The 15,928-nt window shown below is 43.9% G+C and overlaps 2 protein-coding genes across 2 annotated transcripts; both read right to left on the reverse strand.

Annotated features, from left to right (window-relative positions):
- Window positions 1–6,084: 6,084 nt before the first annotated feature.
- Window positions 6,085–6,938, reverse strand: LOC120667040 (disease resistance protein RGA5-like). Its single transcript, XM_039947049.1, has 2 exons — window positions 6,807–6,938; window positions 6,085–6,544 (listed from the first exon to the last, which is right to left on the reverse strand). The coding sequence occupies exons 1-2, from the start codon at window positions 6,923–6,925 to the stop codon at window positions 6,208–6,210; spliced, it is 456 nt and encodes a 151-aa protein (XP_039802983.1). The 5' UTR covers window positions 6,926–6,938; the 3' UTR covers window positions 6,085–6,207.
- Window positions 6,939–12,662: 5,724 nt separating this feature from the next.
- On the reverse strand, window positions 12,663–15,379 carry LOC120667036 (zinc finger MYM-type protein 1-like). The gene is made up of 3 exons (XM_039947043.1): window positions 14,471–15,379; window positions 13,502–14,384; window positions 12,663–12,812 (listed from the first exon to the last, which is right to left on the reverse strand). Exons 1-3 carry the CDS (start codon window positions 14,695–14,697, stop codon window positions 12,792–12,794), a joined length of 1,131 nt encoding a protein of 376 aa, XP_039802977.1. The 5' UTR covers window positions 14,698–15,379; the 3' UTR covers window positions 12,663–12,791.
- Window positions 15,380–15,928: the final 549 nt, after the last annotated feature.

The following is a 15,928-nucleotide window of genomic DNA, read 5'->3' on the forward strand; positions in this document are numbered from 1 at the left end:
TTTATAAGATCTTGAACTAGAACAATGAATTCTACAGCCGATCAAACGTATTCCGAGCTGGATAGATTTGATAAAATCTAAAATGATAGGAAAAACCTACAGATCTAGCAAATATCGGTAAACTGTGAATAAACCTAAACGAAGCAACAGCGATACGCTGGTTGAACTAAAGCTTAGATTTAATCGATAAAAATAAAAACTTACCAGCAAACCAAGTCGCTCGAATGTGAGACGCCCTTGATTAGCCCGAAAGAAGTCGCAGAAAAGCAAACAGCGAAGTTGCCGAAAAGAAAGCAAATTGCAAGGAAATTATAAAGGTTTGTGTATTGGATGTGTATCCAACTTTTTACAATGGACGAGGACACATATTTATATCCCTGCGCTAACCGAATCCTAGCCGATCACGGCAGATACAAAACTTGATGCAAAAGAAAAAGACTCCCCAAATAACAATATCTCCTACTAAATCGAGACCCGTTGGGATTTGGTCAAACCTAACCTCCCATCGGTCAACAAAGCCTCCATCGGCAACAAACTATCAGCCGATTTTCTTGCCATATCCCCAGACTCAAGTATCATGAGAGCCATCACCGACGGCCTCACGGTCACCACCGGCTCGAACATCACCACCACCACGAGAGCCATCCCCACAGGCCCCGGTACCACCACTGCCTCCACCACCAGCACCGACCTCGGTTCCTCTGGCCAGATTAGTGCTACCTCGAGTTTTGCGGTCTTCCTGAAACAACAAGGAAGGGTCCGAAATTGTGAATAGATGGCATGCCGCAAACAAGAAGTCTGATGAAAAGGCTAAGAAGGATAAGTCAAAGGAAAATCTAGCAACTTCTAGTGCCAGTAGATGGTCTAGCTTTTCTACACCCCGCACTGACACGGAGCACAAAAAGGTGATTGCGGTTAATGACGTTCCAGACTTACACGATGCTCCTTTAGAGTTTACGTATGGAAAAGACTTGCTACTGGACTGGGCACTAAGGGATTGTCCTAGTTTCATGCAGAGGATGCATAATTGGTACAAGAGGGCATGTATACTTGGGCAAAAAACCATATTTGCTCAGCACCATCTGGATGTATTCGGAGTTAAGAGGCCACAAGTCTATAATATCATGTTCGATTTTGCAGACATCTAGCACATCTTCCGCCTCAAAGAACTTGGTGTCGAAATGGTTCAACTATGGTGCATGTAAGGCTGTCCGCACTGGACACTGTAAACCAAATGCTACGCCACCTTTCAGTACCCCTTTAGCGGAAAAAGGTCCACAGCGGGTACTGGAAAGGCGACCGCTAAAACACCGGATGGCTCGTGGTTCGCTATTTCCAGCGGAGTAGAGGGCGTCTGCCATCCGCCCGCGCCGGCCCCACTCGTCTTCGGCCTTTGCTGCGCCCGCGCCCGCGCTGTTCGCTGCCGCGCAGGCCACAGCCGCCGCCGCCGCGCCTGCTCGCCGCCAGCCTGCGACCATGGCCTCCACGCCGGGGAGCTTGAGCCCGAAACGGATCCAGCCACTGCCGTTCGCGGATCCGGTGAGGGAGACAGGGAGGAGGAGGAGGAGGATGCCGGAATCGAGCTCCTCGTGCGGGTCTCCAATGCCGCAGCCACCGGCCCCGCGCGGATCCGCCGCCGCGGCTGACCTCGGCGCAAGACGCCGCCGCCAGCGCCCGCAGCACCGCCTCGCGACGCGGAGCGGTGCGCGCACCACGCAGCAGAGCATGGCCACCGGCAGGCACGCATAGAGCATGTAGCACGTCGCCGCGCCTCTTCCAGTGGGGTCCGCGGGCACCACCTCCCTGCCGCCCGCCATGGCCGCCACCGCGCAGGCCAGCCGAGACGTTCCGCCGCCTCGCCATGGCCACCGCTGTGCAGGCAGGCCGGCGGAGGGAGGGAGGCGACGTGGGGGAGAGGAATGGGGAGGGAGCAAGGGAGAGAGAGAGTGTGGGAGGATAAAAATACTGACATGTGGGTCCTCTACGTGTTAGTTGGTATAGAGGAAAGATATAAAGGATGGATGAGTGCAGAGAAACTGAATATAGAGGAGAGAATCTTGATGACTAGGATGGAATATTCATTTTAGAGTATGGATTTAGAGGACGATGAGTGCGGATAGCCTAAGTGCCTCATTGATACTAATATGCTATATATTACGGTCTAAAGTACTGTATATGCATAAATATTTAATGTCATACATTATATTCTACAGGATGCAAACAATAGATGCTATTATTTTAAAGGATAAGGTCCGGTACCTTGACCCCGTAGCGATTTGCGAGTCTATGCACGCCGCGCCAAAATGGATGAAGGACCACGATGACCATCTAAAGCCATTTAAAACAAAGCAGGCCAAAGCTAACGAACGAAAAAGATTTCACCAAGAGACCATGAGGAGGGTTGCGGTGTACATGTCGCTTATGATGGAACAATGGCAAGACATGGATGTCATATTTGCGCCATACCACGTCCAGTAAGTCTAATGCCAATTATTTGATAAACCATTGCTCCGATCCATGCCTACAAATTGTACATAATATTTTTTGTTTTGCAGAAATCACTGGATTGCATTCCAACTACAGCCAAAGCTTGGAAAAGTCGTCGTATATGACTCCTTGGACTGGGACACCGAGAGATACCAAGAATTCATAGACCTTATACAATTGTGAGTGAATTTCTTATCTTCCCTATGCACATCCGGCTCGTTTCTCTACAGAAGTATGCCAATATAAATTAACTATCCATTTTTTCAATTTAAAACAGGGTTTACTCGTTCTACGTTTATAAAGGAGGAGCTCATCCCGCCCACAGACCGAAGGAAATGACTATTCGCACAAATTTCCCGTGCCGCAAGCAACCGGCGGGTTCCGTGTACTGTGGGTACTACATGTGCGAGAATTTGGGGGTGCAAGGGAGATATACTACTGATCCCGAATGCATAAGGGGCTACTCTTTATTAGGGATAGATGCATATTTGTACATTGGTTTTTATTGTAACTAGCACTTGCTTAATTTTTTCATGGATTCAATAATTGCAGACTCACCCGGAAAAACACGGACGCCAGCTCCATGAGAGACAACTTCTAAATGTAGTCGACGATTTGTGCAGTTTCATTCTGCATGAAGTGGTGAATGTGATAGACAAATTTTTTAACGAAAGACAAGAATTAGCAACGGACAATAAATACATTTCACTTCGTGAGTGGCACAATCAAGGGCACGGTTAACGCTAATGTAGCATCCCTGGTGAATAGGGCAAAAACATGTATTCAATGTGAACTGTAATGATGTACTCTATTGATATTTTATTTTCATCTAATATTAATTTTGTATGCGTAAGTATTTTATGTCTAACATATTCGGCGTCTCGATCATGAACAAGCTTGATAGATCGAGACTGGCGGGAGTTCAAATTTTAAAGAATAGCAGTGAAGTTCGGACGTTAGCACTGGCGGACGTATAATAGTTCGGACGTGACGGTCCGCTTTAACAAAACAAAATACGTACAATAGTTCGGATGTGATTGTATAGAACAAAATTGCGAATTCAAATCCCATCAAGCAAAAAAAATTGCGAATTCAAATATTTTGGCGGGAAAATGATTTTCAGGGGCGGGTGGGGGTCACCTGCCCCAGAAAATCGATTTGTAGGGGCGGGTGACTCCCCCACCCGCCCCTGGAAATGCATCTTCAGAGGCGGATCTCGTACCCACCCCTGCAAATCGCCATTTTTTAGCAGCGAAAAGCAGGGGCAATTGCGCCGTCCGCCTCTAAAAATGGCGTTTCGCCCGCCCCTACAAACCGTTTCTACAGTAGTGGTAGCTCCTCTCACTTTGCATGAGCTAGCCAATTTTAATTAGACGCTATATATCTTCTACTGAAGGAATATTTCTAATCCTGCTGGCAGCTACCACATAAGAGATCATCTTCACCATCACCTTGCTGGAGCGGAAGCTAGTTCCAGTATCAGATTCAGATGGTTCTTGCCGTGTGAATGAGGTCTTTGTTTGGAAATGTATTTGGCAGGCAGGGGGATCGTGCATGCAGTTGCTGCTTGTCCAACCAATTGTAGGCTGAACTTAGCATATACAAGAATAAGCATCATCAATAGTACAAATAACTCTTCTTTTCTGTTGTTTCTGTTCTTATCTTTGATTGAGGTGCAAATGTTTGCAGTATGAAGATACTCCAACCAATAATTGCTAGATGTGTGCAGATGTTTACAGGTACGAAGAAATGCATTGAGGTGTTCTTGATGCCAACAGAATCATCAATCCATGGGATTATGTATGTAGACTAGTAGAGCTAGTGATGACTGGTGAGTTTGATTTTTGTCTTAAGGCTAATAATTAAGCTGATCTTATTTTTATGTATACCTGATTGTTCACTCTCGCCACAAATGCACACGACGAGTTCTGGAACTTGTTGGGTGGTGGGCCTCACAAGGCTTACTTGGGCCTCAGATCCAGATTCCAGAGGAACGAAACGGCCCAGCGATCTCTTTGTACACCAGTCAAACGCTGCTAAGCAGCCTTCCTTACGAGACGAATTTACTGGGTGGCCAACCACGTCTTTCTTTATTTCCATCTATCCGAATCGAGTTATTTTTTTTGTGAATTCGTACTGTACACATGAAGAGAATTGAATATTTAGGCGAAAAGTTGTTGCAGACCCAACATTTGACCTACTGATCGAACAACAAATTTGTTGTGCACGCATGACATCTAGGCCATTATTTGCATTGCTTGCAAGATGGCACTAGTACAGAGAAAGCTCATTTGTACAGGTTGGGAATCTTTTTTAGTCCTGGTTTTCCAACTAGGAACGCGTCTTGTGGTCTGTAGGACTTGAACCTAGGACCTCTTGTCTCGTGTGTAGCTTACGACCCCACCAATGTGCGTTTCTTTTAACTAACACATGAAGGACCAAATAAAGCCGGGATAAATGTGAAGGACCAGAAACCCTTTCTTTACTAGTGTTGATATATAACACTTAAGTTTATATATTTGCCAAAATAAAGAAAGGAAATATGCAAGCATGCATATGTAGGATCGGAGTAGTTTATCATCGCAAGACACAGTAAAATACTCTCGATAAGTTACTAAATCCAAAATTAGATAATCCACGAATTCTTGTTTCTTTTCTTTGAAAAAAAAGGATATTTGCATACCTTATAAAGTTTGCATACATTCATTTCGAAAATACGGGATATATAACGTTGCGTTTTGATCATCCAGTACATATATACAACCACTGTTGATTGCTACATCATCATATTAATAATGACATGTTTGGAAAATGGTAGTGGTATAAAAGGGTTACAGGAGGCATGGTATCTCATATTTATGAAATAGGATCGAACAGCGTAGTATACAAATTAAATGATCGAAATCTCACCAGCCATTAATTAATTATTCGGCATGGACCTTGCCACTACTTGGTTCTATATGCATGTATAGATATTTGAATTTCATAACTTGTTCGTGAAAAATTAAGACCATCGATCATGAGGTACATACGGTACATGTATTTAGAGCAGCCATATATCTAATACACATATTACCAGGCGTGGGAAAGCATCAGCCCCAACCGCAGACCTTTCCACCGCTGCTCGATGCGCTGAGAATCTGAGATGACCAAGACACGGCAGGGTGCCCAGGACTTGCATGTCGTCCCTTCGCTCGTGCTTCACCCATATATCCAGGTAGGAGAGGGCGGGGAGCCATGCAGGCCTAATCCATGTGGGCATGCGCATCACATCATTGAATCCACCAATGTGAAGCTTGCGTAAGTTGCCTAGTGGCTGTGGCTCCGTCATTGAGCCATCGAGAATAGCTGCATCAAAATTAACAGAAATACGAAGACATTCAATTTTGGTCAGTTTGCCTAGGGATTCCAACAGAGCTGTAATACATGCCGTCCATCCATCATTATTAGCCTCTTCTGTAGACAATCTCACCCAGACATCAAGTACCCTCAGTTGAGTCAGATGGCCCAGCTCTTCAGCAATGTATTTAGATGCCACAATTAACCCCTCTAGCACTTCAAGGGAGATCAGCTTATTCTTCAGCCCATCTGGCAGCCTTGTGCCGCCCCATCCATAACAACCTAGGCACATCAATTATCCTAGACCTGTAATAACACTCGGTGGCAGTTCTTCTACTCTAGTTTTAGATAAATCCAGCGTCTGTAGAAACCTCAGCTTCCCTATCTCTGCGGGGAGCTGAATAGGGCCAACATCCTTGGTACTTGGTAGACCATAGCTAATGGGACACCTCCACATTTCTTCAGAATACTTTTAGATACTTCAAAAAATTGCCTAGGACATTTATCTTTTGATCCAAATATTCTTCCATAGAATAATATTTCAGAGCTCTCATAAGAAAGTGGTTTGAGCCTATAGCAACCGCCGACATGCTCAGCAACACCAATAATGCGGGTGGTTGTAATTATTCTACTTCTCATATTATTCTCCATCAGAGCCAGCCCTATTACCTTATCCCATGGTTCTTTTTCCCATATGTCATCAATAACAATGAGGTACCTATATGTATGACAATGGATAAGGCATATATAAGTATAGATATATATTAGCGATTTAAGTGAATAGAGTTAACTTATGTGGTTCGATCTTTCAACAAACCAACTTAAATTTTCCCATACATGCTGCGCTAGTATAGTATTTTCATCAAATCATAGAAGGCTCATGTGCAAGTGCAAGTGCATGTATAATGAATTTGAGGTACCGTACAAGTAATAAAAAAACCACTTCATACACATCACATAAGGAGATGGCAGGCACGTACCTCTTGTTCCGGAGAAAATCACGGACAAGATCAATGAGGTGCTTTATTTCATCCAAATTTGCACCAGGATGTTCTCCTCCTTTGTGAAGCTCATACAGGATGTCCTTGAGAAGCTTCATAGCGTCAGGATTGCGAGACGCTTCGAGAGGAAGGGCGTGTGCGCCATTAGCTAGGCGGCTAGGCCTAGGGCAACTTGCAGTAAGCTCGGATAAAAATATCGTCGTGTCCACCCTTTTTTTTCCCGCTTACATTCGGGCTTGCTGAGTTCACATTTGAATATCCATTAAAAATGACAATATTACAAACAGCTGGTTGTGTATTATTGTGCAACGGTTGTTGTATGTGTATGGAACAGAGATTATTTATTATATATATATATATTACTGCATGGTGCTGAAATAAATAAATTGTATGCATGTGAAAGAAATTGTATGACAATTATTAATTAATCTATACTATATCAAGATCGAAAATAATTGAAAACTTTTCTCACCCAGATTGGACCCGCCGCACCTCTCACACTTAACCTGCATGTCGGGATCGAGGAGGGTGGGAGGGGGTACAGATTCATACAAAATTGGATGTTAGGGGATGTTTCTACCAAAAACTATTTTTTTCGCTCGCAGCGATCCTACCCGCCCGCGTAACCACCCAAATCATCAACCGCACCTCCGTGTACATGTTCATGGCCTTCTCCTTTCCCTCTGTTCTGTACCACTCCGGCTTGCCGCGTGCCACCGCCTCCTCCTCCCCTCCTCCCGCTTGCTGCGCCACTGCCTCCGTGCTAGCCACCCGCACGCATGCCGCGCGCACTCCACCGCCGCCACCTGCTGCCCACCCCACGTGAGGCTCCAAGGACTCGTGGAGGTTCTGGAGGGCTCAAGCACGCGGTTGCAGCTTGGGGTGGTAAAGGGCCTTAATTTTTTGCCTAGATAATCTAAAGGCCGGGTCCTAAAAGGATAGATCTCTAATCTTATTCAATTTTAAGCTAAAAAAATGAAGGGCCAAATAGGATTGTGAAGAGAGCATTAGGGCCATGGCCCGTTACCACCCCTAGTTGCAGCGAGCCTATTTGTATCATCGAAGCTATTTTATTGGATCAGACATTGGATCTCGACAATCACATTATTCCCGCGCTCCTCATGCAATCATACGATATGATCGTCTTTTTCTACCTTGAACCCGGCAATGATTCGGCCAGGATTATATTGAAGTCCATCAAAGTTTCACACTACTACAAAAGCTATAATTACTGGCGGTTCTATAGGATTTTTAATGGAGGTTTTCAAACCGCCACTACTCAAGTGACTGTAGAAATAGCGATTATCACCGTCAGTTATGGAACCGCCAGTGTTAACTCGTTTTCACTGGCGGTTGTTTTAAAGAACCTCCATTATAAATGGTATCTATACCTAAGGTTTGCAGCATGAACCTCCATTATAAATAGTATCTACACCTGAGGTTTGCAACACAAACCTCCATTACAAATGTTATCGATACCTAAGGTTTCCAACATGAACCTCCACTAAAAATAGTTTGAGGTTTGCACAATGAACCTCCACTAAAAATAGTATTAACAACCGACAGCAATATGAACCACATCCCTAGGGTTTGCGAGAAACATTTCAAGCAAGGAATTATTGGCAAGTACCACATCACCAAAGAAGGAATTCCTTTCTTCAACTCCTCACCCTCTTTTAACCTATCACTGTTCTTGAATCGAGGGCTTTTGCATATTGGACATGCAAGAAAGTTTGCATACTTATTGCGGTAGAGGATGCAATGGTTTCGATAGGCATGTATCTTTTGCACTTCCAATCCAAGTGGACAGATGATCTTCTTTGCATCATATGTTGTAGAAGGCACTAGGTTTGGCTTAGGAAGGACATCTTGTAGCAGACATATATAGGAAATCATCAAAACTTGTATCAGACAAACCATGAGTTGCCTTCAATCTTGGGAGGTCAAGTGTGAAATGCAACAACGTGTGCTTCTCATTACAACCTGGATACAACAACTTGTGCTTCTCATTACAATCCTCGGCCGCTTGAACAAAAGAAAAGACACCATTGATATACTTTGGACTCCCTCTGGGCACATTGTACATCCACGCTCGGTCCATCTGCAATTAAAATAACAAAGACAAGTTTCGAGTCAAATTCACCGTCCTGAATTTTGGAGAGATAATTAAAATAACAAAGATACATCTAGAGGCCGCAACATTCCCCTCGGTCAATTTGCTCTTATTTCTAGAGCTAATTGCCCTTATTTCTAGAGCTAATAATCTACAAAATCAAGACATTGGCAACATTCCCCTTGGTCAATTTGCTCAAGATTAGCATACTGAATGAACTATAGTCTGAAGCCGCACCTCCACTAAAGGAAAATGGGAAATAGATTCATGACTAAGGAAAAGAAAGAAGTACCGTGATATTATCCACAAAACCAGTTCGTTACAGCATAAAAGGAGAAAAACATCCTTGGCATATTTGCACTAACTGAACTAACATGTGCACTACCAGTTCATACCAGTACACATTGCAATGGGATACACACAAAGGCTACCCCAAATTCAGAGCGTTGGTGTTGCTCACCTCCTTGAGCTCGTGAGCAAGTGCGCCGGCGACGGTTATGTGCGAGAAGCCGTCGATCCCGTATAGCTGCTCTGGTGTATCCGGCCGATCGATGTCCTTCACCACCGAAGAGTCTGGGCGCTCTTTTCTGGGCACATGAGAGCGTTCTTGTTTATCAGGCAGCAGAAAAAGGCATAGAACAAGAACAACAGAACAAAGTAGGCGGGAACAGAGCATTCTTGTGTCACGGGGGAGGGGGGGGGGGGGGAGTGTTTACTTGCCGGCTTCCTGTCTCGGGCCGTCGCTCCGTCCGTCGTCCGCCTTCCCAGCCCGTCGCTCCGTCCGGCGTCCGCCTGCCCTGCCCGTCGCTCCGTCCGGCGTCCGCCTGCCGGCAGGGGCGGAGACAGGGGGCGGGCAGGGGCCTGGCCCCCCTATCATCCCCAAATTTACATTGTAAATTTAAATTTTGATTAAATTTTTATAAAAATTTATATGATTGGCCCCCCTAACAATGAAAAAATTATCATCCTGGCTCCGCCCCTGCCTGCCGGCCTCTACCTCGGGCGGCCACGGCGCACGCCGGCCGCGCCGTGCGTTCGAACGGCCGGACCAGCGTCGCTCTTCTAAGTACCCGTCGGCCGGCCGCCACCACTGTTCTGGACGATGGGAGCCAGCGCTCGAGGGCTCGAAGAGCCTCAGGAACCCCGAGATGGGCTGCTGGGCCGTGATTCCCACCGCGACGCCGATTATTAGCGGCGGTCATTAGAAAAACCTTGGGTAAAGATGACATTTATAGCAGCGGTTACTGGAACGAATCTCGGGTAAAAATCATCGCCGTTTTCTACCGGCGGTTCGTACAAAGAACCTACAGTAAAGATGCCATTTTTGATTGCTTCCCTGTCGAACCTACGGGACAAAACATTTTTACAGTCACAAACTTTAAACTGCCAGCAAAACCTAATTTGGAACCACCGTTGTTTTCATCATTTCTAGTAGTGTCAATTGCTAGTCCCCCTCTTTTTCTTCTTTTTTTCTTCACTCTTAATTCTTACCTCTCCTCTCTCTACATGGTGGCTAATTAGGTCTTTGTTGGAGAACCAACTCGTTACCCGGCACGCGCGAGCAACAATCTAGTACTACTCCTATATGATTGAAGATGGAAAACTATCAGCTCCGTATTTGTGATTGCAACGAGCTAGAGGATGAGATTGTGAAATTCGGGACAACAATAATCGAAGCTTGTTACCTCCTTTTCCCCCACCCCCACAGCCAAAGGAGGAGAGGAAGAAGGAAGATGAAGAGAAATAAAACTCCCTAAGAGCTTGTTTGGCTGTATATGGATTCATTCCGGGATGGAAATGATAGAAACAATAAAAGATATATAACAAGAGAACGGTATTTATTCCGAGTCGGAAATTAATTGCAATAAAATAGGCTCATGATAGCTACAATAGGAGATTGAGAATCAATCTATGAGAATCAATAGAAACTCGCACGGTCTTGTCTTGTGTGGTTTGTTAAAAAAAACATAGAATTGCTGCGCATCGGGATGGAGCGTTTTATCTATTTCGCCATAGTTGGAAATGAAGCATTTAATCTTATCAAATTAACATCTTCTAGCAATCAGATTGGTACACTTAGGGCCTGATGATTGGTTCTCGTCTGAGTGGAGCCTATGTCGCACCCAGGAGCCAGGTTTAACACAGCCAGGCTCAACGCATCCACCCTAGGGATGTAAACGGATCGGATACGGACGGATATTAATGATATCATATTTGTTTTTATATTTTTGTTCGAATACGGAGTCGAATACGGATAGTGCTAGTTTTTGCCGGATAAGATTGCAATGGATGTCGACATCATAAAATATAACTTTTGAGCATTCGGATACGGATCGATTACGAATATTGAATACTCGGAATCGGATATGGACGGATAAAAACCCTTACAGACCGGATCGAATTCGAATACAGTCGAAAAATATCTGTACCATTTACATCCCTAATCCACCCCCACGGTGATTGGTTGCTCATTTGCATGCTGGTAGGATGTGCAGGGAAATTGATTGGTTGGCCTACTGGCTGCACCGCTCATCTCTATTTTGCTGCCGCAACGCATACGTCTAGGCATGCGGCGAGCCAGACCCGCCAGAAACACCCATTTTTGCAGCATCCAAGGAGCCTGGCTCGAAGGCGCACTTTGCATCGTGGGAATCGCTCCGGCGCTGCTTCAGCTAGCCAATCATGAAGACGTTGCATCTCGAGAGCTTGACTGCGTTAAAACCAGCCAACCAATTAGGCTGCTCTGTTGGTGCAGCCAGCGTGGGAGGCCAGGGGCATATGGCCCAACGCATGGTGAGCAAGTCTTCCCTTTTTATTTCTCATTTCTTCCACCCCTCAAAAATATTTCTCATTTCTTCCTTTGACATCTTTTTATTTCCTTTAAGCTCTAACTAGCATTTTAGTTTACGCTCTTTAATTTGTTTTAATTAGTTCTTGTGTGCTTAGTTCTTGATAATCTTTGCTAGCTTAATTAGCTAGTCTTTAATTATATTTATTCTTGCTAATTTGAATTAATTTATCCATGCTTAGTTAGGGTGCTTTAGAGGTTGATTAGCTCCTCCTCGGTGCAAGTTTATCTTTGCCGTGCTTTCCATGTTGCTTCCGCTTTGTCTCAAGAATTTCTAATCGTTTCTAGGTGAGCATGTCACCAGTAGACTTGTGTCATCTTGGCGATTAGAAAAGAGGTGTTTTGTGCAGTGAATTGGAGTCGGCTTTTTCGAGATTTTTTTTTGATCGGCTCTTATTCACCCCCATCAAGTCGCCTGTTCCGGTCCCACACTTATGTACCCATCAGTGTTAGTGAAGCTTTGTTAGTTTATTTTGGAATATATTTGGCAGATGTGGGTAGCATGCAGTTGCTGCTTGTTCAACCAATAATAGGGAGAACTTCGAATATAAGGTTGCTTAGACGAATGGTATATACCTTTTGTACAAAAAGAATATTCCCCTCTGTTGAAAGATTAAAACAATTTAATTGGAGTACTGTACTACTCCACAATATTTTTTCATTTTTGCAATGTAATTAACTTGGAACTTTATTACTTGCAGTAATAAGTCACGATAATCGGATAATGGAAAGTCTACTTGCGGCTACTTTTCTCACCTGTCAGAAATAATTTCAATACCACTTATCAGGGGCGGACGCAGGAAATTAAAATAGGGGGGGCTGAGGGCTGACACAACCATAAATTATAGTCTCAATTCTCATAAAAGACCAGCATCATGATAGACCAACATCATATTCCAAAGTAGCGTATATGAAAACATAGAGGACTAATACAAATTACATGTTGAAAAAGTAGCCAAAGACAAATTCACAATTTCTCCACAGCAAGTATGTTTAATACCCATTATTCTTCATGCGGAGCAATCTGCACATGACATAAAAGAAAAATAATTGGTGAGAAACGGCATATAACAACTTCAAAATGGTTTTGAATATTGGAAAAGAATGAACAATGGAGCATACCACTACATTCTGTTTAGGCAACAACATAGGATGTTTTTTCATCTCTTCAAAATGTTGCATGATTTTTTCATTACCAATGCTTCTAAATATCTGCTTCTCAATGTAGCATATCATCAAGTCATTGAGCCATTCATCTTCCATTTTGCTACGCAAGTCTGTCTTTATAAGGGACATAGCTGAAAACACCCTCTCAACTGAAGCCGTGGCCACCGGAAGTATCAAAGTTAGCTCAATGAGCCGATATAGCAATAGGTAAGATGTGTGCATTGTTTTCTTAACCATAATTTCAGTAACTTTTGAAAATTCTGTACATCCACTAAAACTTTGAGTTCTCCTAGCACGGTTAATAAAGTCCTTAAGTTGGCCTGGTAGCAATAAAAGATCCGCAACATTGAAATCTTCAGCATAAATTTCAGCAAGTCTCACAAGCTTAGCCACATCAAAACTAGAGAAATTGTTCCTTCGATTAAGAGAAGCCATGCATACTAATAACTCTGAACTAACTTCATTGAACCGATGATTCATCTCTGACATAATGGCATCAATGGCAGCCAGAAAAATCTCAACATTGTAGTAATACATATTTGTTACCTTTTGCCTTCTACGTGCAGATGTCCCTCTAGCATTTACTTCCTTATCCATATTGGGCACTTTAATATCATTTTTGTCACAGAATAACTTCACACTTTTGAGTAATGGTTCCCATCCATTATCCCTCATATCCTGCAAGCAATCTCTCACATCCATTATCATATTCATTGCTTCAACAATATCTTGATCCTTCCTTTGCAAAGCCTTTGACAAACTGTCTGTAATGCTCAATAATTCTATCATTAAGTGCATGATGAACACAAAATCAAAGCTTTCCATTTTACCAATTAAACCAAAAGCCCCACCATTACATGTTGGTTTAATAGAATCCTTCTTTACAACCTCTAGTACCTCCAAGATAGCCTCCCACATTACCAAAATTCGAAGCAATGTTTTAAGATGTGAGCTCCATCTAGTATCTCCAGGTCTAGCTAGACTACTTTCTTGATTCATACCTCTTCCAGTTGTAATCTCACCATTCTCCAACTTTTCTAGCAACACATCATGATATTTTGCAACCAATGCATCCTTTCTCATACAAGATGCACCCACAGTATTGACTATTAAAGGAACATAGTTAAAAAAATCAGCAATGGCGGGGGTAGAAATTGAAACGGCAACAACCACTAACTGCAATTGGTGGGCAAAGCAGTGCACATAGAAAGCATAAGGATTTATATCCCGAATCAATCTCTGAACACCATTAAATTCACCTCTCATATTAGAAGCACTGTCATAACCCTGTTCACGAAGCATAGAGATGGATAATTTATGGCTGGAAAGCAAATTGACCAAAGCTTCTTTCAATGCGGCTGATGTACATTTCTCAATATGTTTAAGTCCAAGAAACCTTTCCACGATCTTTCCTTCATCATTCACAAACCTGCATAACACATTCCATTGTATGTTACTACCAAATAAATTCTAAAATTGTGAAATCAAAATGACATATTCTAGGAGACCACTAACCTCAAAATCATAGCCATTTGCTCCTTTATTGATACATCTCTAGACTCATCAATTAGCACTGAGAAATGCCTACCCCGGATCTCATCCATAATCACTGCAGTGACCTCCTCTGCACAAGCTTTGGTAAGGTCCTTTTGTATGTGAGGAGACAACATTTGACAATATTTAGAACCTTTTTCATATGCATCCTTCACCTTATTTTTCTTGTTCTTGTACCACTGAACCATCTCTCTAAATGTACCTTTGTTCAGAGAAGTAGAAGACTCATCATGCCCACGGAAAGCTTCTCCTTGTTCAATGAGAAATCTTACAATTTCTAAAGAAGATGTCAAACGAATTTTATATCAAGCTTCTTCCTCTTTAGTGTACTTAACAACTTTGTTAGTCACACTAGTCCTCTGATCCATGAAATCATCACACTTCATAATTGCATTGTTTTGAGAGTGGGAGGCAGCATGCTTATCAAATCTTTCCAAAGCCTTCTTCCATTTCTCATAACCTTTTTTTGCAAAGACATCACTCCCAAATTTTTCAGACTTGCCGGGCACAAAGAAAAGATAACAGTACAAGCAAAATGCAGCATCCTTTGATTCACTATACTCCAACCAATCATATTTTGCAAACCAACTTTGTTGGAAGGATCTCCATTCACCACTTTGCCATTTGCGAGGAAATGAAATACCAACCAGTTCAGTTGGTCCTCTCAAAGCATATGCCCTTTTCATTTGATCTCTAATTTCAAATGGATGCTCATCAATTGGTTTGTGCAGTCCTGGGTCACTAACAATATCCGAAGAACTAAATTCCACCCGTGGTAATTTCGGTGGTCTTGTGTTCTCATTATTCTCTAGGCTAGGAGTACTGCTGCTGCTTGAATAACAGTTGAACAATGTTCTTTTTGACATCTTGCAATCTAGGGATGAATTTAAAAATAAATTGGCTAATCAGTATACTAAAAAGAACAATTTCACTATTGATTTTAGTTAATTGCATTGCATTTCTATAGCTACAGCATGCCAGCATATACACCATACTTTTTTCTTCTTGCAACAGAGCGCTGGCTCGGCGGTCGCCTGTTACGAGCTAGCGGAGTCGCGGCTGGCGGGCTCGCGGTGTGGCCGGCTAGCCACCGTGCACCGGCGCGGTGTGGTGCTCGCGGCCGCCGAGCGCAGTCGCGCCGCTCCGCTCCCCAAGCCGGCCGGCCCCTAGCGGCCTAGCCCGAGGTCACCAGGGTTGGTGCGCCTTGGCGGCTGGCGGGAGCCGGGATCTGGAGGGCGGAGCCGCGGAGGCGCAGTGAAGGCGGCCGGCGGACGGCCGGACGGCGACTCGGCGAGCAGGCGGCGCCGGCACGGGCTCAGGCACGCTCGGCCGGCTCGGGAGTGGCCGGTCGGGCAAACAGGGGCGGCGGCTAGTGCTCAGAAGCTGGGAGTGGGAGGGGATAGGGTTTTGGCGGTTGCT

The sequence above is a fragment of the Panicum virgatum genome, chromosome 3N, assembly GCF_016808335.1.
Source record: "Panicum virgatum strain AP13 chromosome 3N, P.virgatum_v5, whole genome shotgun sequence".
NCBI classification, from domain to species: domain Eukaryota; kingdom Viridiplantae; phylum Streptophyta; class Magnoliopsida; order Poales; family Poaceae; genus Panicum; species Panicum virgatum.